Source organism: Micrasema longulum, unplaced genomic scaffold, assembly GCF_059751315.1.
Source record: "Micrasema longulum isolate JH-2025_06_02 unplaced genomic scaffold, ASM5975131v1 h1tg001282l, whole genome shotgun sequence".
Lineage (NCBI taxonomy): Eukaryota > Metazoa > Arthropoda > Insecta > Trichoptera > Brachycentridae > Micrasema > Micrasema longulum.
Window position 1 is genome coordinate 38,324 of NW_028278469.1, and position 25,685 is coordinate 64,008.

Sequence of the window (25,685 nt, forward strand, 5' to 3'; positions counted from 1 at the left end):
ACTTTTCCTATTCTCTACGACCAATGTCATGAAAGAGCGAGGTCAACACCTTCCGCAACTTGACAACACTCCCGTCTTTCCACGATTCTGGCAAAAGGTTATGGACCTTTTTGCCTACGTAATAGTGTTGTCTCGATGCCAGAACAGTGTTGACCCCTTCACCTAGTATCAGATCCGCGCTTGGGTAAATGTCTCTATTTATATGTGTAACCACTACCGTTCTCCATATATACTGTTGAATAATATTCAGTACTCTGAATTCTTTGAAGAGCAAGTCACTTGGATAACACAATGTTTTTTTTAAATTTATCTAAGGGGTCAGGAGGGATATACTAATGTGGGCCAATCAGGAACTTCTCAGCATTTGCTCATGTGGAGAGAAAACCACTTTAAACTCTTCAGGAGAAGCCGGCCTATTGGCAGTAGTCAACAGGCATTCCGTTCCACTAGAGGAGTGTTCGGCATTTATTTGGTTTGCAAGACACAAAATACATTACACAAAAATTAACACAAAATACGTGTTCTATAAAGGGTCAAAAGGTATGCTTTTGATGGGGTTAAAGGTAAAAGCATTTTTTTAATTTACCCTACTTCAATTTTCGTCCTCTTTTCAAGTTGTTAAAGGGTAAAAGAACTAATATAATAAATTCCCGTACATTTTTAAGTACCCTTGTCTTTTTAGAGAAAATATTTCCCTGCAAAGTAATTATTGATACAACCCTTGGATGAGTTTGTTAACAATTTTTAAGATCGAATTAATTCAACCATTACGGTTTGGTTTTTAATTCAATTATTACGTTCCGGTTTTTGTTTATTCACTCTTGTTTGGCCTTCGTTTTACTACCCTTCAGATAAAAAAAATATTTTACATGTAGCACCTGAGCGCTTAATGCTATTTAAAGACTGTGCTAAAAAATTTCTCCGCAAACGGTAGTGTAATGTATTACATTAAGAAAAAGACGAGAAATTTAGAAAATACATGTATTACAGGAAATATGAGCAGGTGGCGGTTGATAAACGAGTATATTATATGAATGGTATTAGATAATACCTGAAATAAAAAGACTAATAATTCTTAAAGAATAAAGTTTTCCATCTTTGTTTTGATGCGAACATTTCAAGAGAATAACTAACGCGTAGGTTTATTATGAATACAATTGTGCTGAATTTGTATTTATCCATTTATTTAATTTATAGCCGACAACACACTTTCCTTACTGCCTGGAATATTTTTACACGTAATAACACGATATAATGTCGCGATAAATGAACTTTGTGATGGTATAAATTTCTCTTATTTAGTATTATTTCTCTTTATAAAAAATTTCTCCCAGAATTAAAAAAATAACAACATCATCTTTCTCTTCTTTGCAATGTTTTTGTTAAAGCGTTTATTTCTTTAAATGTACACAAATCGATACAATATTCCTTACATAAAAAATGTATAATATCAAACAATATTCTCCTTATAAACTATCAAATAATAATTAGTCATCAGATGCTCAGACTAAGTATTAATTAATATAAAAATAAGATAGTACAGGCATAGAATTCAACACATAAACATATCGTCGTGATCGTAGAACAACGACGGATGAACAAAAAATTGATTTTCCCATATATTTGTAGAAAAGGTTATTTAAAGGCTTTATATTACATATATAAAATATATATATACAAACCGGGTGACTGAAACTGAGCCCGCCATAGCAAATTCACATATAGAGAAGGTTATTTGCTAATTATTGGACCTTACTTTCCTTAAGTAAAGTATTATAGTTTAGGAGATATATCAAATTTTTTCTCACAGTAAAGCAGCAAATTAAATATAATGTAGCTATTTTTATACATAAAATAATTAAGGGGATGAACAAAATAAAAACAATAATAAAATTTAACCAACAATGTCATACATATGAAACAAGGGATAAAAAAATATAAGAAGGAGAAAAACTGAATCTCAAAACTGATTGTACAGGGGATTGAAGCTGCACAATGAGTTACCTGAAGAAATAAAGAAGATATAAAAGATCGAAATATTTTAAATTAATTTGAAAAAATATGTTGTTGAGAAATTTTGATAAAAAAAATTGTAATGTCATTAAAAGTTTATATTAGTTCTTAAAATTTTATTAACTAACTTAGTAAAGCATAAATAAATTAAACGAACGATGTTCCCGGGACTCACTCTCCTCTCGATATTGTTCTATGTTTTTCATCCTTGAGAAACTTACCTTACAGATGCACAATATACACATGGTTATTTTGTTCCTTTTGAAAATATTAACATGTAAAATGCTGATGACAAAGATTTGAACATACTAAAATTATTGTTAACAAAGTTTATATTTACTCGATAACAATGTAAAAATAAATGTAGATTCTTATGACTTTAATAAACTTTTTTAAAGGACTCTATATTATACGGTTTTCTTAGTCAGCAACCCGTAATAATCTTGAAAACATATTAAGTTTACTACTAACCAAGCGATTTGAAAATGTTTTGTTGGGCTCTGCGCCTTAAATCGTTTTTTGATTAGATCCTATGGGCAAAGAAATTTCATTATAAAGCTCCCTTGCTTACGACGTACGAATAACCGGTTTCGAACATACAAGTTATCATACAAGATTCACCCCTAATTTTTCCGACGATTCTAAATGTCCCAGAAAATTTAGATTCGGGTAATTCGATTTCGAAATACGTCTGAAGAAATTCCGCCTCCAGTTTGATAATTCTCAATTTCCCTTTTGTGTCGAGAACTGCGTATTTTATCAATTTTATTCGCTTTTTATGTCCTGATTTCGACTCGTCCCATGTGTCATATTCGTACAATCATAAAATATGATTTTAAACTTCTTTTGCGTGTAAATCTCCATTAGTTTTAGTGTGGATATATCTAGTATTGTCGAATATTATTACAATAAAACGGAGTTTATTATGCTCGTAGTATTAACACCTCTACTAAAATTCTACGTTAAAGGTATCAAATATACTATTATTTATTGTAAGAGGTATCAAAAGTTGATGTGAAACCCATTTTTATGAATCCGTTTTTAGTATTCTAGCTTATTTTAAAGGCGCTAGTGCAGATAAGGTAGTTAACTTTTGATTTTATAAAAAATCGTTAGGTCACAATATTTACCCCCGTCCGTAGTGTAATAGCTAAGACACGTCAGAAGTTAATTTAGTTCACAAAGAGTAAAAGTTAGTTAAAAGCGTAAGGGGGTTAGGAAGGCGAGGGGTTTAGAGGTTTGACGTTACACGACTAGTAAATTTTTTAGTAAAAATGAATGTGGGCCATACTGAAAAGATATTTAATTATTTATTATAGATATTTTAGTGGGTTTCATTATTTTTCCTTTTATTTTTTCTGTTCATGTACGTATCTTCTTAAATAAAAATAAATTTAAAAAGAATAATTAAATGGGATTATATTGATAATAAGTCTTAAAACTGGTATACATAAAAAATCGGTAAGTGATTAAATACTAATATTTACTAACATTAATTTAAATATTAGACCACAAAGATGAACATAAATAATATTAATATTTTTTTAACTTTATTTTTTGTTACAATTATTACTATACCTAATTATAATTATTTAAAAAATGTATTACGAGACTTTTTATAAATTATTAATATTTAAGTTAAATGTTATTGAATCTATTTTAAATCAATTTTTATTAAAGTTTATCTAAAATTTTATAAATTGCATTAATTATTAATACGTAATTAAATAAAATTTTGATCTATTTTGCATTTTCAATTTTTGTTTTGACATTATTGTTGGTCACATATAATTGGTGAAAAGTGTTAAGTGTTATTATTTTTTATTTTATGAATTGTGTAATATTGTGATATCTTTTACTGTTTGTGAACTGAAAACAGGTTAGTTAATAGAGTCCCATACAGGCAAAAATGGTTTACATTATATTACTGTACACACTGTGTGATATTTACTATTCTGTTTATGTTCAAACATGATAATTTCTTCAATTCTTCCATCTGTTGATGTTTCTGGATTAAGAGTTAAAACATGTATTGAAATGGATGAAATTCATCCAAATAATTTTAACTGTAGTGCGTTTGAATGTTTAATGGCCAATGTTTTCGTGCCTGTCAGTAAACCAATTAAACATTTTGTTTTTGTGAGTACTTACGTACACCATATGCCATACGAAAACTTTATGTCACGCACATATAAACAAAGGCTCCAAATACTCTCTAGAATATTATTTATTTAAAAACTACGTGTTACTTCCCTTACCTACACCTTAGATTTTTTCATTTTTATTAAATTTACGGCCAAAGCAAATAACAACACTTATATAAAAAAAATATACAAGTAACCAAGCAAACAGAACATAAAACAAAGACAAATAAGGGTGTACTGCTATCGCAGAAAATTTAAAATCATTACAAAATGTATATTAATTAAATAAAAAAATTAAAACCATATTTAATTCAATAAAGTTTCCTATCAGACAATATAAGACGCAACTGATACATTATATTTTAACGATACGTATGTTTGAAAATGTAAATAAAAATTAATAATGAGAAATTTTAAAAACAAAACGTAAAACACGAGCAGTTTGCTCACTCAGAGAGGTAGTATCGTGTTAAATAATATGTGAAATATTTTTTTGTTACGTAGGATTTTTGTTCATATTTTAAATCGTTGAATTTTTTAATTTTAGAATTTCACATGTTATTCTTCAAAATTATAATAGGCTGGGGAAAAAGTAATTTCGTATTTTTCGCTTTATTACAATGCTTTACAAAAAGTGTTACAATCATCCGATTTAACTTATATACACCGTTCTGTTTGATAATTTGTTACTAACGAGAATCCAACTTTATAATGCCTTTTTTGTAGAAGCCCTTGTCCCTATTGTCAAAAACCTCGGACAACCAATTTTTACAGGCCTCTATTGAGGCCAAATTTGTACCTTCAAGCGCGTTGGCCATAGACAGGAACAGGTAGTAGTCACCTGGTGCCAGGTCTGGACTATAGAGTAAATGCATAAGAACTTCCCATCCGAGCTCCCGGAGCTTCTAGCGCGTCATCAAAGATGTGTGCGGCCTGGCGTTGTCCTGATGAAACACGATTCCTCTCTTTTTGACTAATGCTGGCCACTTCTGTTCGATCGCCGGCTTCAAACGGTCGAGTTGTTCACAATTGAGGGCAAAATTGAGCATTTGGCCATAAGGGAGCAGTTCATAGTAGAGTATTCCTTACCAGTCCCACCAAACATACAGCAACTTCTTCCTGGCCGTCAGTCCTGGCTTAGCGCGGGCTGGGCTGCTTCGTTGGCTTTCGACCACAATCTCTGTCACTTGAAATGGGTTGATTTTGTTGAGATTCAGCAGCGATTCGCTGATGGAAATTCGGTCCAAGAGGTTTTTTTTCGTCGGCTTGTGTGGCACCCAAAGATCGATTTTTTTTTCTAGCCTTCCGCAAATGGTTCAAAACGGTTTTGTGATCAATATTCAGCTCCTGGGCGATGCTACGACTGCTAACATGGTGGTCTATCTCGATATTTTTCATGATTTTATCGACATTCTCGACGACAGGCCTGTCAGCGTGTGGTACATTATTCACTTCCACTACACCAGAACAAAATTGCTCGAACTATTGTTGTGCAGCACGAACTGAAAGAATATCGGCTCCGTATACATGGCAACGTTTTTTGGTCGCTTTTGACGCGTTTTTCCCTTTCAGGTAGTAAAAATAATGTTCCTTTGAGACCTCCGTACTCGACGCACGATAGTTCACGACTGAATCTACCAGGCGCAATTCTTTACAATTATTGTTTGTAGTATATACTCACACCATTACAGCGCCGTATCGTATGATTCGATGTGACTAATAATGAACGAGATATACTTAGTTGAAAAAAAAGGGCGCGAGATACGAAATTACTTTTTCCCCAACCTGATACATAACAAAAAAAACTAAAAGCAGAGTCTGTTTTAAAAAAGGCTCCCAGCTATTTGGGCACATATTAAAAACATTATTAGCTGAGCAGAAACTATACGCTTTATTACTTGATAAAATCCACCAAATACTCCTAACTTTAAAAGGGCATATTTACATAACTCACTTAAAATATTTGACCAGTAAGTTCAGACTGAAGAATTCGTTCTCGCTGTCATAACTCTGAATGTATAACGAGTTTTGACGGAAAAGTGCTCCGAAACGGTTCAGGAAGAAAATACAGCGGTCGTTTTAATCAGTTCTTCATTTACATGTCAACCATAAGAGTAAGAGAAGAGTGAAGTTAAAGCCATAGTTTAAAAGTGTCGCGAACGAGCACCGATAAAACTTTGCGAAAACGTGGAGATATCTTTTAAACTGTTGGGTAGCGCTTAAGAGATTATGCGATGTAAGACATTATTAATAAATAGGTATTTGAAACTTGTTTTTCTGTCACTCTCTCGCAAATGCCTCCCCGATACGGCGCTGAAAAGACAACTGCATGTCGGACCGATGATGCCTAACTAAAATCGAAAAAATCGACGTTTTGTTGTCCCGTTTTTTTTAGAATCAGAATAAAACTTTCCGTGTCGGTACCTTTCCAGTTTTTCAAATTTTTAATCGAATTATTGTATACCGTACCTCCAAAGGCGGCAGATAAAACTGGGCGCTTTTATTTATTTATTTTTTTTAATTTGAAAATTTATTTATAAACCCTTACGGATTATTACATTCATTTTACAAAAAATAATAAAAACATTTTTCATTCATACTCTGTTGTTCAAAATAATATGTTTTACATCTTTTGAAAAGTTTGTCTGAGTCTTTTGTTTAGTTTTGTCTGATAGTTTATTGTATAATTTCAGTCCCTGGTTCATTAGTCTTGATTGTCCTTGTCTTGTTTTAGAAAGTTGTTTATGGTATTTGTCTGATATTCTCGTATTATGTCCACGTTGACTACAATTTTTTACAAGTTTTAGTTCTTCGTCTACAATTACATTAGTGGCTAATTTATGGATAAATTTAAATGATTCTAGTTGAAAGAGTTCAGTTATATTTAATTGCTTAGTTTGTTTAAAAAGTTCTCTAGTTGCAGTTAAAATTTGAAGAATTTTCAAGAATTGGTTTTTGGATGGTTCTAGCTCTCACGTGAAACCATTTATCAAAAAACCAAAACAATAAAGACACGCCAATTCCAAGTATCTAAGGTGCGTAAAAAATCAATGCTCTAGTTCCATAATCCTGGGAGAAAATACGAGAATACGTTAAAATGAAACTACTGTGCTATAGTATTTATGTAACTTTTTATTATTTTTTTCAAATTAAATTGAACTGTTTTATATTAAATTATTTATTAAAAATGTATTTTGGTAAGATAAAAGGCACTGCGTGCCATGCATATTAATAAATAAATAAAAGATAAGTCAGCCTAATAAGCGACGTGATAACAATTTCTCACTATCGTTGTTTATAATATTCGCGGTCACAATGGAACATCAGTGAACACCTAATATACGCGACGTACGAGTATAATCCTGCTGCGCAATCACATATTTGAATTTCAAACAGCTATTTTTATTTATTATTTATCACGCTGTTGACAAGCCAGATATCTAGAAAAGCAGTCGCCATAGTAATTGTAATTTAATTTTCACTTTTTCGTATTAGATACCCCTTACTATTTTGCAAATGCAATAAATTGTTTAATTTTTTATAGTAAACGCCGATTTTTCGCCAATGAACTGTATTTATTTACGAGGAAAACAAAAAACAAACCGACACGAGCGTTGACTTAGAAATTACACACGCGTTGACTTATGACTGCGATAACATAAGCATGTTCATTATTGTTCATTGTGATTGCTCAAAGGCTTGGCATGTTTTTAAGCACGTCGATAGTTATTTGTGATTGAGCTACAGGACCTCTGTAAGATAGGCGAACGCCAAACACTGCACAACGAGGCGAACCTATTTCCACTCGATTTACCTATTCAGGATTTTCACCCGAGAGCAGCCATCGACTCGAAACCCTCGTCCAGGGTTCTGGTTTTATTGCGTACTGAACTGTATTCTTCATCCGCCTCGACACATACAGAGTAAAATACGACTTAAGTATAAAGCTTGACTTATGAAACTGAGTTCTAGTTCTCTTTTGAGAAAAGCCAAAGGAAACAAATAAAGGATGTCGAATTACCCTTTAGAAGTTTGCTGAAGTCAAAACAAACCCTTATTTATGCAGAATAAATTTCTAAGAGAAGATCCGACCCTATTATATGTCGAATAAAAACTATGAAAAACTTCATTTCGAGTGCCCTTTTCAATTTGTATCGAAGTAATTTGAGACGAAAATGGTTTAGTAATATTTTTTTTCCGTTTGAACTTTTACCCTATCCTGACTTCTTTAACTGTTTTGAATCATTCGCTAAATTCTATGCTGTAATGTCGCTTTCATCAGCCCGGATTTTCTCAGCTCTTTCCCCGACTCTTCCACCTGTCGACTTTTGTAAATGCCTAGACTTCCATATTTCTACTCAAAAATGTTTTCCCTTTCTGTTGCAACAAACTTAAATCTGAATGACTCCCATGGAAGAAAATCCAGCCTGTCTACAAACATTTGGACTTACCCAAAACAATGTCGATTGAACTAATTGGTATAAGTAGTATAAAAATTCGAAAATTGTTTTCAGGCGTTGCCTAGTAGGTGAAATGGTTCAGCCGGATGAATCTTGCCTGCCTCACCTCAATATTAATTAAATTAAATTCAATAAAGCAAGTAATAAACTGTCAATTTCAATACCAACAGTCTTTTTCTCAAAAACTATTTTTAAAAAAAGGCTAATTAAAATCAGTGGCAATGTATCTGCCTCTCGCTTGTGATAAGTTATGGAAAAATTGATTATAATTTACTGGCATTGTCTCTAACGGCTTTTGATAAAATTACGTATTTAAACACATCACAAAGAAGTAAGAGACAAGATCAAATCATCAAAGCTTGGCCACGTGGAGCAAATGTCATGACTGATTTAGTCTGCAGTGATAGGGTTAGTCCAATTTAAATGTCACGGAATTAAATTATGCTTTAGAATTTTTATTATTACTTATTTTTATACATCATCTCAACAGACCAGCGGAGCCAATTACAACACAAAACACCTAGGTTTGAGAAAAACTTTTTTTGTGTTCTCACTGGGATTCAAACCTGGAATTTTACGTGCGTGAGTCAAGTGTCTACCATCACACAGTGGAGGCTGCCTTTTTATGTATTTGTCTATGACTGGGCGGATAAAAAATACAGTTATATGTGTGAAATAGAACCAGAATCCTGGACGGGTGTTTTCTTCTCGATGGCTTTTCTCAGGTTAAAATCCTGGAAAGGGGAATCAAGAGTAGAAAAGTCTGCTTCGTACTGTAGTTTGAGGTCATTGTTGACATAAAATATTTACTTGTTATGTAATTTTACACTGCAATATTTCATTGTCCCTGAACTGGCGTCCGAAGCGTAAGACTGATATTTTTACCTTCCTTTAACAGATGGTCGATAGTATATCGAATACAGTTAAAATATTGGCATTTTAGGGAGTTTCCACAAATCCGGAATAATGTTGAAAATATTATTTATTTATTTTATTTTAATTTATTTATTTGGATAACCAACAGCTATAATTATCTCATATTTATATAACAAAACAAATAACAAATAAGCCAATTACAGGTTTTCACAAGTAGCATCACAGTAAGTTAAAAAAGATTCTCGAACATGAAATGAATAGTAATTAAATGTAAATTTAAAAGAAAAGAAAAAAAATACTACGAGTTATTTCGAAAGCAAACGCCGCACGTTATTAAGATTATTTTCAAATAAATCTATGTTAAATGATTTATTAATTACATTAAAATTATTAAAAGTTCGCCATAAATATGAATTTTGCCTATAATTAGATGAAACAAGAGGTATGTGAAGAAGAGGGTTATTTCTTAAAACTTTGGAAGGAACATTGATAGAAAGTTTGCAAAGTAGTTCAGGACAGTCAATTGAACCAGAGGCAATTTTAAGTAAATAAATTATATCCGCTATTTCACGACGTTTTTGCAGAGGCAGTAGGTGATGTTTTTTACATATATGAATATACTGGTCAGATTTAAACTCAAGTTTCAACCGGAAACACATGAAAATTACGATTTTATTTTTAATATTTTCAATGCGTGATATCTGCACATTGTACATAGGATTCCATATTTGTGATGCATATTCTAAGTTGCTTCGCACTAATGTACAGTAAAGGATTTTAAGTGTCTTTGCCATAGTGAACGACGTAGAACTACGCATAACAAAGCCAAGCGCACGCGATGACTTTTTTATGATGCTGTCAACATGGGCGTCAAAAAGTAATTTACTATCATGGAAGACACCTAGATCCTTTACACATAATGAGCGTTGGAGGTTTTGACCCTTAATCACATAGTTAGTACGTAAAAATTTAACTTTGCGACTAAATGTAATAACTGAACACTTAGAAGGATTAAGGTCCAAGCAGTTGGAGTTGCAGTAATCCTCTAGACGGTCGAGATCTGACTGCAGATCAAAGACGTCAGCTGGGGTCTTGATTGTTGTAAAAATTTAAAAATTAAATTTTTAATTTTAATTTAAATTTAAATTAAAAATCTAATTGTGAAATATTTAAAGCATTTTTTTACGATTCTATTTACATAACTATCAATGCATAAAAAACAACTTTTCATAACAATTTTCGGGTAAGACGAGCACAAACAAAATGACTCGCAATTGACGTCACGTTACTTTGATGTCACACGTAATGGCTGCCAAGTGCGCTTTGAATAAACATTACTTGCAAGTAAGGCGCAGTTAAGTAACACGTACCGTTTATCCCAGAAAGGCCCTTCATATAATTTGCCAAAAACGCAGTGAAAGTTGTAAAGTTAAATTCAATTAAAATCGCGATATACGAAATTTGAAATTTTAAAAGAGTTACTCGAGTAAAAATATAGAGCTTTTTAGTGTGAGTGAAACCGATAGAAAGACTCACGGTCTTTAAAACGGTTTCGGGTATGTGGAGGAATGTACTTTCAATTGCCGTTTATCCTTTAAAGACTATTTACACTACATGATTCTTTTTTGTGCCAGAACTCGACCATTGTCCACGTGTAAACAGAAATTTGTAGGACAAAAACTTGTCCCGAGACATCGCCACCGAGATAGACGGGCAGGCTATCTCCACGAAACAATAATTATTACCCCGACCACCGCGTGTACCCACACTGTCTTCATGTGAATACGCACGGACAGGACTGTATGACAATAGCGATTTACTTTACCTGAACGTGTCGCTCCAAAAATAAATTCTGCTGAAAGTGGTGGCAAGAAATCCTTTTCATTATTTAGTTCGTCACTAAAAATTCCAATACATCTTGGTTTAAAATTAATTTAAAAAATTGTGAATTCCCTCGTAACAAACGCCGTCGTGTTTTCATTTTTGCAACGCTCACGTGTGTACTGCGGCCGAATTCTCATATTGTTCCAGCGTTCTGTCCTGCTCGATCGAGACTGTTCACGGAGCTAGGACAAGACAATATTGTCATGTCCTTTGTATTGGCCTCAAACGGCCCTTGTGGCCTTTATCCGTCTTGTTTTCAGCTAATTCAAACATGCATATTTTAAACCTTTGTTAAAAAAATATCCGACGTCATCCCTGCAGACCACGACGCGCGACGTTCGGTGATTTTATTATTTTCAACAAAGTTATTATATGAATTATGAACCTCAACCTATGATTTAGTTTAAAGAAAGAGTACTCTTGAGATGATGGATAAAAGTATTTTTAAATTAAATATAGTTTTTTTCCTTAGAAAAGGATTTGAAAGCTTTTAGTATAGTGCAAATATAATCGAATCCGCAAGCAATATTAAATGTCGTCGAATAAAAGAAAGCGCTTTATATCCTAGTTCCTAGTAAGGGGAAAATATATCCCTTTACTGGACGACGAACACAATTATTAACACTCCAATAGTCGCGTCAATATATTGTACATTTGTAGTCGCCTCGTATCTGAGAGGTACACTATTAACTTTTCACAATTAGCTCTAATTAACTACAAAATGAGGGAAAATAAATATAGAAAACTCTAAACAGAACATTTATGTAATAAAAAAGTGGCAATGGAACATTTATTTACTAAAGTATAGCAACGGAAGATTTGTTAATAGAATATTGGATATTTATAATAAAGTGTTTGAATCAATGAAATTAGGATAATATGGTCACGTGGTTTGTTTTTTTTCTTCTTTGTCAAACGTTTCATCATCATCATCATTCCCTTTCCGCAGCTGGTGGTGCATAGGGTACAGCATTGTTACACCAATCGCAGCGTTTCTTAATCATTTTTTGTTACATGAAGGTAAGATGATCATTTTTACGCTTTAGGTACCAGTCCAGGTATTAGGAAATATTCTAGTGTGAAAACACCCTTTAAAATAAATATTTCATATCAACCATGTCGCGAATCGAACCCGAGACCTCTTTCATGGTAGGCTAACGCGCTGACTATTACACCATGAGGCCTACGAAACGTTTACCTAACAAAAATTTAATTTATTACAATACAAAAGTTGTGTTTGTAGTTTTGTCGTGTGCAATTTTCACATACATATTTATAAGTTTTTGTTCGTTATAAAAATGTTTTCATACTTTAATAATAATATATTATCCTTTTCTGTTTTTTTTCCTGTTCTGTCTACACTTGTTCTGTAAAGAAAGTTCTCCAAATAATTCGTAATACTGTCCTTCACGGTAAGTGTACTTTGCAATAATTGTTTTATACCCAAGTGTATCATTTCATTGTATAAATAAAAATAACGCTTTGCAGAGTATTTATATTTCACAATCAGTGATTCGATTTGTTTTTAATCACAGTATTGTGAGGGCGATACTTTCGTGAAAGCTTTGTCTTTTGAAATATTAAAAAACGGAGCCACGGTTTCGTTTTTCGCAGAATCACCATATTGCTTTGTTCAAAATAAATCGCTATTCTTAAAAATAATAATGAAAAGTTGTATTTGTCCTTTTGTCTTGTCTGTCTCGCTTTATGTCAACGTCAACCTTTTTTATAACTTGTTTTACAATCTTTATTAGTCTTTATTCAAAATTAATTTAAAGTATTTTATTATAATATTATTTTACAGAATAAAACGTAAAATAATAAGCAATGTTCACCACGATAAACTATCAACTAATTGTTTGTCATCGGGTGCTCAGACATTAGTGTTAATTACAGGCATATTTGCATACGATAGACAAAAAAATATATGGAATAAACACATATTAAATATAAATTACGGTCATGATATGTTTAAAAGAAAAATAGTATTTTAAACTGCAACTTAAACAAGACTAAAAAAATATAAATAATAAAACAACAAATTACAACAAGGATGGAGAACGTTATAGAGAGGTGAATATATAACTCTCGGTACATATAAGTCTAGGGCTTATGACCTGTTAATGTTACACAGTGTGTAAAGTGGCATCTTAAACCAGTCAATGACAGGTCATAAGCTCTGTAAATGCCTAGACTTAAATATTCCCTTCTCTAAAATGTTCTCCATCCCTGTTGTAATTTGTTAATCTTTATGACTCCTCAGAGGGTGAAATCCAGTATTTTGTCTACAAACATTTGGACAAACTCATAATATTGTAAACAGTAAAAATTTTAAATAAATAAAACAACTTCGTTTTTAACCACTAATTTTTATTTTTCACCGACCGGTTTCAAAGCAAACAAGCTGTCAGGTTGTCAAGGTTTACGTAACTAATGAATTGATTCCTTTTTATTTTATTTCTATCATGTTCACTAAATACTACACGTGGACCCAATAAATCTAGTGTTTTTTTTCTTACACGGGTGGTTATCTGATATCATTATTTTCGAAGTAGGCCAGGAGAGGACTAAAAAAAATATTGTTTATTTGGTTATTAATTATTGTTTTCTTATTATGAATCGCTTTTTTAATTTCTAAGATTTCTAAGTTGTCTAATTTTAATATTTTATTTTCAACATGAAGTACTTTTAATCCAGTGTTTTTATTGAAGTTATGATTATTTTCTATCAGATGATTTGCGAATTCATGATATCAGATTACCACCCGTGTAAGAAAAAAAACACTAGATTTATTGGGTCCACGTGTAGTATTTAGTGAACATGATAGAAATAAAATAAAAAGGAATCAATTCATTAGTTACGTAAACCTTGACAACCTGACAGCTTGTTTGCTTTGAAACCGGTCGGTGAAAAATAAAAATTAGTAGTTAAAAACGAAGTTGTTTTATTTATTTTATTATAATGAATAACCACAAAGTTAGAGCTTCAAACATAAACTTTATAGTAAAAATTTAATTAAATAAAATTTAAGAAGCGAAATTAAAATCTATTTAAAAAACTATCGTTTATTAGTAAATCAAATTAATCAATATATTTAATGCCTAGCTAATATTTGGCAATAAATTGCATGAGTTCATATTTATATTATAAAAACTTCTTTGCTCAGTATTTTAATAACAGTTTTTTTTTTGGTTTCAGGATATCCGGCTGAAGAAGCCATGCTGATGGCAATGAAACAAAAAACACACTCCAACCGACACAATTCCATGGAAAATCATTTTTCGAGGCATTCTAATGACCATAAATCGAAAAACCTCGATAGCATTGCAGGGGGAAATATTGTAAGAAATTTAGACATTATTGGGGGAGGCAACTTGGTGAGGAATCTAGACAGCATTGGCGGGGGAAATTTAGTTAGGAATTTAGACAGCATTGGCGGGGGAAATTTAGTTAGGAATTTAGACAGCATTGGCGGGGGAAATTTAGTTAGGAATTTAGACAGCATTGGCGGGGGAAATTTAGTAAGGAATCTAGACAGCATTGGCGGAGGAAACTTGGTAAGAAATCTCGACAGCATCGGCGGAGGAAACTTGGTTAGAAATTTAGACAGCATCGGTGGGGGAAACTTGGTAAGAAACTTAGACAGTATTGGTGGGGGAAACCTTGTTAGAAACCTCGATAGTATCGGAGGAGGTAATCTAGTAAGGAATTTAGACAGTATTGGTGGCGGTAATCTGGTAAGGAATTTAGACAGTATAGGAGGCGGGAACTTGGTAAGAAATTTAGACACCATTAGTGAAAGAAACTTAGTCAATTTTTTCCACACGCCAAGGGGAAAGTATTTCTTGGAATTTTTAAATAGAAATCTTGACAGCATTGCCGGGGGAAACATTGTCAAAAATTTAGATAGCGTCGGTGGCGGAAATTTGGTCGGAAAAAAGTAAAACAAAAAATGGTTTATATCTCGATTGGAATAAGACTTAAATCATAATATACACTAGACTTACGCTTCGAAAAATATATTATATTTTGTGATATCTGGAAAGCAAGCATTTTGTAACATGAAATAAAATATTCACAACAAATTGCTTTTTATTTATTTTTGTTTTTTCCTTTAATATAATCTTTTCATATTTACTTCGCTATAATATAGGTACACAAGAATGCTCGTAATTCACGACAAGGGGAAAAATATAACATCTCTTCGTATTACCTACAAAGACAAATCTGTTGAGTTGAAACCTTCCCGCCTTATTTCATTTCAAAATGAGACAGTTCATAAACCTACGAAAATAAAAAATATACTCCTACGTATTCCGTGTTGTTCTTCTATACATGAACGGTGTTATGCGATAATCATTTTAGCATAAAAAAAAGTTTGGTGTAAATCGCATTTCAATTATTCATAAATTAATATTTAATGAAATCCAGATTATTGATATAATGTTTCTTCTTCATTTGATATGTAAACGTTTTACCTTTATTATCTTCTGGTCGAACAATATTTTGGAACATTGGACATTTTGCCCGCTGGACGACCGGTCAACGTGGGCAAACTCTGCGGCAGACTCCCAACCTCAGACCATCCACCTCACCCTACCACCTTACCCGACCACCGATTAGCTGGATTACAAATAATGCCACGCTTTCAGGCAACGAAAACGACAAAAATATTGTATATATGAAACGCCTAGCGATCGGATCCACTCACGTGTAATTTTTTTTTTTTTATAATTTATTAATAATTTATTAGTAATATTATTTACTTATATTTTTTTCCTAAAAAAAAAAACACTAATTGGTACCCATACTTCACTTTTTTTTGCAAATATAAGTAAAATTTTCACATAAATTCGCGTCTATTTCATGAAAACGAATATTCCGTACCTTAAATTATTACATAACACCATCCACATATAGGAATTTCTCTTATTTTGGATTGTGAAATTGCTTGCTGTCATTCCAAAAGACTGAATTAATGAAACGAATTACACATAATTATTTACGAGTCTGTCTAAATATACACATAAGAAATGGAAAGTATGTGAGTATAATCCTCATAACGTCTGCTTTGTCTAAATCATAGGTTCTTCAACCTTATTTTGCCCATCGTTCACATTTAGATTTTTTTTTTTTCTAGAGTCCCACCCCATTTATTTTTACTTTCCATCTGTCACAAATCTGAAACGGTTATTGCCACGATTATATTTAGACGTGTAAATACACTGTAATGTTATATCGTTGTAAAATAGGATATGATATAACACATATCCTATTTCTGAGTTTAAAGAAGAATGTTTCAACGGCAATTAAAACGCGTGCTAAATTATATTGAGAAGTATTTTTATTAACATTCAAAATACATTGAATTTAAAACTTAATGAGAAGGTTGAATTTGGTGCATTTTAAAGGGTTTTTTAATATCAGGCTCGATTTTACTTCAAAACAATCTTAAGTCGCCGCGTTCAGTAACATGGAACTGATTTCTCTTTTTAGTTACCAACGTTGCCCCAGCACTGAATCCACGTTCAGCTAAATAGAACGACGGGAATGCTATCAGAAATAATTAAACAATCGCCCATAATCCTGGGTACAGTTGCAAAATCGACTTCTGCAACAAAAAATCTTGGTAGCTATTCTTAAGTTTAATTTTTAATTCCTCATTTGTCGTTAGTTCTATTATTTCTTCTTCTAACTAGGATGATCCTGCTGTGTTAACATTTGAAAAAAGATCTAAAACCTAGTATGGTATGTCCATGTTTATAATATTCTGGAATCATTCCTTGAAATCAGTGCGGAGGTTTTCCAAGTAATGACAGTAAACAAGCGAGTCGTCGTTCTTGAATGATACTGCTGATAAATTCGAGAAGTTATTGAATTTGCGACTGCTGGTATTTCTTTTATAAAATAGCAGTTTGGATTCAAAAGCAGCAACGCTTTTTTTTGTCTTAATCAAATTTAAAGCTGGAAATTGACATCATTAAATAATTCATACAGGTCTGTCAAGTACGCAATATCCTCATTTGATGAGATAAGTTTGTCGCGCAATTCTGTGTCTTTGTTTCCTAGAAACTCTATCACAGACCCAAATAGGTTGTAAAATCGCGTCAAACAAATACCTTTTGACAGCCAGCGCACGTCTGTGTAAAGCAGTAATCGGTTGAAATTTTCACCATTGGCAATGCAAAGCTGACTAATTAATCTATCATTCAACGAGTTACATCTGATTTTATTAACTGCTCTGATAACATATTGCACTGATGTATGCAGGCTTTCACTCAGATTTTTTGCAACCAAATGCTGGCGATGAATTGCGCAATGCACAGCAAGTCAGGAGCTTTATTTTTAAAGCACGCTATGAAGTCTTTGTGACGCCCTGTCATAGCCGCTGCGCCATCTGTAGCAACTGACAAAATATCATTAAAAGGAATTTACTTTTTGTCACAAAACTTTTCCAGCGTATTGAATATAGTTTCTCTTTTTGAATCTGTTTTCAAATTTGTAGCAAACAATAGTTCTAGACATATTTTCTCATCTTTGATGATCCTCATATATGACAATAACAATGCATCATAGGTTGGTAAAATGAACTTGGATAAGCTGAATTGAAAATTGGCAAACCTGCAGATGATTGCACAATCTCAGGTGAAAATCCTGATAAAAGAAATTGAGTTAGGATAAGTCCGCCTCGTAGTGTGGTGATTGGCACATTCGCCTACTACACTTCAGGTCCTGGGTTCGATTCTTATCAGGGTGAACGTTAAATATTGATAATAAAGGTTGTTTAAACTGCAATATTTCATTGTTTCTTGAGTGACATCAGTAGGTAAATGATCACATTACCTTCAGTAAGCAGATGATCGAAATACGTTGCATTTTGTTTACAAATTTTGTACCCAATGCTGAATGGGGATGATGATGATGATGATGATGATAGAACGGGGTTACTAATCCAATTTAGACAGTCAATGGACCATTATATTAAATGCAATAATTTTATGTTGGTTGTGTAATCAGATAAATAAATTTTTAAAAAAACAATACGTCGATGTGTTCCTACAGCAAAGGTTCAAGATTCGAGAAGCAAGCGGTGTAATCACTCCTGACTTGAGAAGACACCCTTGCCATATCTGCCTAGATTTTACCTGACCATGCAATTCTACTTTTTAATAATAGTTTTTAAGACTTCAAATATTGTTTAGGTCTAGTTTAATCAATATATTGTCACTGTTCAACCAAAAGTCACTAACCCAAAAAACATCATTTTAAGAAGTCGCATTTTGAAAGTTTGGAGACCATGAAAAAATTACATTTTTGTGTTTTAAAGATTTTAAGTACGCAACATAATACATTCATGTCTTATCAATAAATTTCATTGGTACTTTTTTCCTTCTGATTTATTTTAAATATCTGGAATGTTTTTAACGTGGTGAGGAAGCCAAAATTTGGTTAAGTGGCGTATCTCGTTTATAATATGTGGCCTTAATATGTTACTAATTCGTTTCTTTAATTCATTTGTATCGTATGAGAGGAAACGAGAACGAAATACGTTTTTGTTTTTTTTTTATTTTATTTATTTGTTTTAACAATAAAATAGCATAAATAATTGTATTGTTGTTTTTGCAAAGCCGAGGCTTGTCTGCAGGTTTCATTACATTTTTTTTTATAAGAGGTAAGTACAGAGTATAATAAAAAATGGAGAAAATATTTATGTGCACGTTTAAAATTTACTTGTTCTTTTTAATGAGTTTTTGATGATTTTTCAAAGATATATTTACCTTTTTTTCATCTTGATTTTCACAAAGTATTAAGTTTAAAAGTTTTGGTACTACACTTCCCATTGTTCTATCTCCATAGTATTTTTTCTGTCGAGGCACCGTCAGCTGCTGTGCCGATACTTGTCGGGTCATGATCTTATCGGTTACTTTTAAAACTGCGGTCGAGGAAAAGATCTGTCATTATCTTATATACTGACACTGTTTGTGAATAGGCAAAACGTTGACATAGTCAAATAATACTTTATCATTGTCTTTTGCCTCAATCTTTATTTTTACAGGTACGATGTTTTTTTTAAATTTGCACTCGTAGGTTCAAGACCCTGTCGGTATAAGACTTGAAACTTAGGCTCCATATTCTTAATCCATATTGAATTATTGGCTCTACTAACCCCAAGTAAACTAGTCTGTATGGTCTATGGTTTTAAGAGGTACACGTTAAGCGTTAGAGTGAGATGGATATATGACAAACGAACGAACTTACGAAACGAAATTGTGACAGAATAAGCCTGCTGGACAATGCAAGCTAAAAGAATTAGTGAAAGAAAGGAAATATAAGAAATATTTGTTTTTGTGTTGTCGTTAAAAATTAATTTTAATTTATACATATATAAATCATGTTTTTTTATGTTTTGATATATTTACATAAAGTCACATAGTAAAAAACAAATTATTCGGATTTAAACAACTTTTTTCTAGCAAAGTTACCTCGGCGACGTATAATTTTACGCTTCGAATGCCATATTTAACTCAAAACATTCAATTTTAGAGTTAGTGACTTTCGCCTGAATAACGACGATATTATATAATATCATTAATGACAATCCATCAGGACTTTTATAAGCCTGTTGATTGGGTTGAAAAAAAATGACGCGCGTTAGCATTAATTAAATCGCACACATAAAAATTATAATTTTTGAGGTAAGTTCCGAAGTGACTTTCTTCTATAGAGTGGACAATGAGCTGAAGTTCTACAACTTAATATTGAAAAAATGCACTGAGACTTTACAAACAACATAGACCTAAAGCTCCGCAAACAACTTTCCAATACATATGTATGGAGCATATTGATATACGGGTGTAAGAGATGGCGCCTTGCCGAAAGAGATAAAAAAAAGGCAAAGGACCTTTAAAATGTGGTGCTACAGAAGAATATTAGGAATTTACTGGAGAGACCACATCACTAACGATGAGGTTTTCAATTGAATCGAAGCAGGGTGGCACCCAATTAAAAGCATCTTAGAGAGGCGAGTAGAATGGATCGGCCACATTATGCGCCATGCAGGTCTCCTGCATTGGCTGAGAGGACAAATCACAAAGGGCGCCCCCGATGGGAGTTTTTAGAAAAAGTTTGCGAGGACTTGAACTGCGCTTCATATGTTGAGCTGAAGAGGGCTGCAGATGATACAGTGAATTGGAAGACGAGATGTAGGACTTTGCTGCAAACCAATTCCCAGGATTGAGACTGCGAGAAATAAGATAAAAAATAACACCAAAAGCTTTCTATAAATTTATTATATATAATATTTACATTTTACTAAGGAAAATCTGTGGAATTTTTCTCAGCATTGATAAAAAAATTGCTGTTTCCTAATTTCTCTTTCACTTTAAAAATCAAAATATAGAAAAATTCTAAATAATTAGAAGTTCAAATAATACTACCAAAGTAAAATGACCTGATTTTTGTGATATCTCTGTACCTAATTCCTCTTTGCTTATGTGTTATTTTTTGTTCTAGGTCAAAATGTTCGCAACCTTGATGCCCTGGGAGGAGGCAACCTTATCAGGGACACCCACGATATTGACTCCCTTTCTGGAATCAGCTTTGGAGGCAACAAGCGATTGGAATCATTCAGGTAAATCCATTTGTACTATTATTTTATTTATTTATTTATAGTGGAAATCAGTGACAAATAAGCTTCTGACATCACTGCTACCTGATGAATTGTGAGGGGGATGGGTAAATGAAATCTCTCCCTCCAAACCTAGATCTTTAAAGATGATTCTTCTCCTCCAAGTCCAGGGCCTTAAATATGTTGAGTAAAAGGCAAATGTTTTCACATCTCACATTCTCGGGTTCAACCCGTAATCTCCCGAAAATAAGGCTTCTTTTGTGATATTATAAAGTATCACATTCACATGTGTATGGGTGTTTATCATCTGCACTGCCAAACCTACGTCTAGAAGTTTCAGAAAGGTTCATTCAAATGTTATAAATATGTTATATTCGCTAACGCTCAACACTTTAAAAAAAAATTAATGTGCTTTTAGTTTCACGAAGATTTGAACTTGAAAGTGTAGACTTTTATGTGAGAAAATCCACATAGAAGTAACTGACAAAAAAAATAAAAAGTTGGTACATCTAAAGAAAATATGATGTACATTATGTCAATCAACAAATCAAAATATAAGATAATAATGGCACTCTATTGATAATCCAACTGAAGATTTGATACACGAAAGCAAGATGATTAGCTTTTCGCTTCAATCTAGAATATGTGAAAATCACTGTACACATTTCCTATCGATATTGCCGGTAATCAGACCCGGGATCTCGGGCACCTTAAGCAAATGATGTAATCAACGATGAAGTGGATTAATTTCTATTTGATTTCCTTCTTTTTTACCAGAAAGTTATCATCGAAAAAAAAACATCCAGTTTAATATTTGTAAGATTTTGTTATTTGTTGTTAGGGGAGCTCTTATACCAATTGAAGATGATAGAAGACATTATTTTGATGTCTTTATTACATGGTGTATAATACAGGACAGCGAGAACTGAATTGAACTGAATGATGTTACCACACGCTGACGTAATTTTTTAGGTCATGTTCTGATTTGTCCTTTGATTCCTTTACTTAGATATAAAGCTGTAGTCCGATGAAAAGTAAGAAAATCATACGTTTATGTCATTTCTTAACACCGATCTTTCAGAATTGTGCCATTTAAAAAATAAACAAAAACATTAGATAAAAGCGAACATTTTATACGGTATTTCTGATTAAAAATTCAAAATAACTCAAATATAATTACTACTTAGGTACTTAGGACAAAACTTAGGTACATAAGTACTTTTATTTATTTATTTATTTATTAACGGACATTGTCCATGTATACAATTTATAAGGTTTAAATATTACAATAAAAGAATAGTTTAAAACATTTAAAGAAAAAAGAAAGAAGCATTGACAAACATAAGGGACATCGAGACAAGATGCAAAGGCAAAGCTATTTTTTTAAATGTTCTAACGATTGTGTTATTATTTTGATATGATTGTAATAAATAGTACGTGTGCTTTAAAACTCTAGTCCATAAATGGATAACTTAAAAGACTAGAAAGGAAGCTGAGAAGTATGTCTCATATATCAGAGTGTAATTTATATTTATTGTAGGTCTTTTCTCTTTTCATTGTATGTATGCATTTTTTAAAATAAATTTTCAGATTTCTTGTTAATTTTTGATATTAAACTATAATAGCAGTCGATGCGAAAGTACTCTTATATATAAAATAAATAATACAGAGACACTCGGGGACATGCCTTTGGGCCAGTGGAGTGGCTACATCCACAAATAAAAAAAGTTTGGATGTGTTATATTTGCACATATTTTTTTGTAAACCTTGTCAATATTCAAATTTATTTTGTCAAGATAATAAGAAGAAAAAATGTAACTGAAAGATAGTAAGCATTGGAAAAAGTACGAAAAAAAACCTTTAAAAACATTACGCGTTAAGGTGATTCTAAACGAAAATACGAAACTATATCTATACATAGATGGCACATTTATCATGTTTTATTGAAAAATGCCATTTTTACGTTTATTTTCAATAGAAATTTTACAAAATTTAGTTTGCGGAAACTTTACACTTTATTGATTATTATTATTTTTATTATTATTTATTTTATTTAGTTATATGATTAACATAGTCTAATATATATTTACAACACAATATTTACATCTGTATTTATTCTAACATTATTTATCACTATTATACACTTAAAATACTAATTTATTAACATATTACAACAGAGATGAAGAACATTGAAGAAAAGGTAATATAGAAGTCTAGGCATCTACAGGGCTTATGACCTGTCAATGGCTGGTTTAAGTGGCCACTTTACACACTGTGTAACATTCACCATTCTGCCTATATTTGAACATCTATATTCCTTCAATTCTTTCATCTGTTGGTGTTTGTGAAGTTAAAGAGCTGAAACCTTTATTTTTGCAGGTGAGATTTATCTAATTGAATTATTTCACCTGCATACTAGGCAACGCCTGAAAATGTTATTTTTTCAATTTCTATACTTCTTCTCCTTGTCTACAAAAATTTGGACAAACTCAAAATATTGTTGATACTTTTTTATACTATTCACTGTTTCATATGTACATTTTCATTAATTATATTCACTATTTACTCTATATATTACCTAATATTTTTCACATATATACTTTTTACATTTAATTTAAAATATAGTATTTACATTATTTATTACACATATTTCTGGCATTTCCTCAAATAATTGTATTCCCTTGTACATAAGGCAGTTCTGGGACATTGCTTTTGATTTCTTTTCCAGTCTTATATTTTAGATCCTCTTGTTGCAAAGTAATGAAAGAACTCATTATTTTTTAGTTTATTTTGAAAATATCTCGGAACCATTCCTTTAATAATTTTGTTTATTTAATTAGTAACATTGAATTTGATTATTCGATCAATTGTCATGATATCTAGAAGTTGAATCATTTTCTTAACTTTTGTTCGTCTCCCACATCTTAATATTACCCGCATCGCTTTGTTTTGTATTATTTGGAGTCTCTAACAAATATATTTATAACAAACACCATAACAATATAATTTAGGTCCTTTTCACAAAATGGTGTACAAAACAAAAAATAAGATGAGTTGTTTTTTAAAAATGATAAAAGCGCCATCTATAAATAATTAGTTTCATGTTTTCGTTTAGAGTCACCTTAATATACCTACGTTCACCTAACAACGCTCTGTTTTTTAATTTATCAAAGTAATGCAAATTGCCTACGGGCAGGAGCATAATTGTTTATTCAACGTTGGGTATTTATTTCGCAACAAAAACTCATTTCAATGAACAAGAAACTTTTAATTATTTTCCATTACCTTATCATACAAGAACTTGAATAAATGTTTCTTACTATTTGGAATTGGGGCGAAAAGAAAAAAAAAATCACTTTTACCGCAATATATTATAAGTGAATATCTACGCCACGTTCCACATAATTCATTTATTTGATGTATTCGATTCTCGGCAGGACCGACATGGAATATTTATTTAAAGCTGTGTTTATTTCGGTAGTCAGATGGCAGAAGGGACCATATGTATTTTTTTCTGTTTTTTAGTTTTCAAAAATTTTAATCAATATTTCAGTAAATACACATAGTATAAAAAAATAAAAAAACAGCATAATTTAGATTGGTAATTTATTATTGAAAAGCAATACTAAAATATTTGATTTTGGGGATTAAAGTCTTGAAATTGAGTCGTATTTTAGCTCTCCTGAACATTTTTGAAAATTACAGATGGTTCCTTCTGCCATCTGACTACCGATTTAAGCTGGAGTGAATCTGAAGCGTGAGACTGATATTGTCATTATGTATCAAATGTATAAAATACGCTGCAAATGGAGTACCAATGCAATGCCCTATGCACCACGGGTGCGGATAGGGAAAAATGATAAATATGAATTAATACGTTACAAATAGAAATTAAATATCCTTTTTCTTTTTAAATAAATTTCTCCCAGATGCAACAAAAATACATTTGAAATTATCACGAATTTCTATTAAAGAGGATTGGTCTGCTTCTCAATTAAATAATACAACCTACTCTCATTGGCCATAAATACAACAAGTACTCACACTACGTTTTTATTATTTGTAGTGTGACATACGAGGGTACTGCTTGCAAACCCGGCAAAATCTAAAAAAAGTGAGATATTAATTGAAACTTATTCCGAATACAATTTTTTACAATATTTATAACATTGTCACTTAAAAATACGGCTTTATTTGTAAGAACTTGACTTTTAAATTATCGGGTTTGTTGCAAACATGGCAACCTCTACTTGAGTATTGCAAAGTTGGAATGAATAAAATAAAATTTATTGTTTCACTTTTGTTTCTTGACATAATCATGCTTAGGTCATCACTGTTTACGTATAAAATATTTACTGATTGTAATTAAAAAATGAAGTTTAAAACAAAAGTTGATGTTAAGAATTGTATCAGTTTTTTTTGTGATTTGCTCAAAATAAAGAAAGATGGATTTTGCCGGGTTTGCAAATAGTACCCTAATTTTAAATCACTTTCGGACAAAAGGATTTTGAGAATTAATCAATTAAAATCTATAACCTACTTCCACTCTCTATTAAAACAATTAGTAACGAGAAAATGTTTTAAAGGGCTATAAAAAATGGATAGTGGAGCTAGGTAGAAGTAAAATGGATTGTCTCATTCGCCCAAAACAATATTGAATCAATCACTCCACAAGTGTAT

General features: G+C 31.9%; 1 protein-coding gene across 2 annotated transcripts in view; it reads left to right on the top strand.

Annotated features, from left to right (window-relative positions):
* The window catches only part of LOC148276082 (uncharacterized), a 95,371-nt gene that overhangs the window by 33,038 nt on the left and 36,648 nt on the right, over positions 1–25,685 (top strand). Inside the window, exon 3 of one of the 2 annotated variants that reach the window (XM_088234783.1) lies at positions 20,891–21,008. In XM_088234783.1, coding sequence (XP_088090909.1) covers positions 20,891–21,008 — 118 coding nt within the window. Of the gene's footprint in view, positions 1–14,575; positions 15,463–20,890; positions 21,009–25,685 lie in introns of those variants that run through there. The other variant, XM_088234782.1, reaches the window with a different exon arrangement.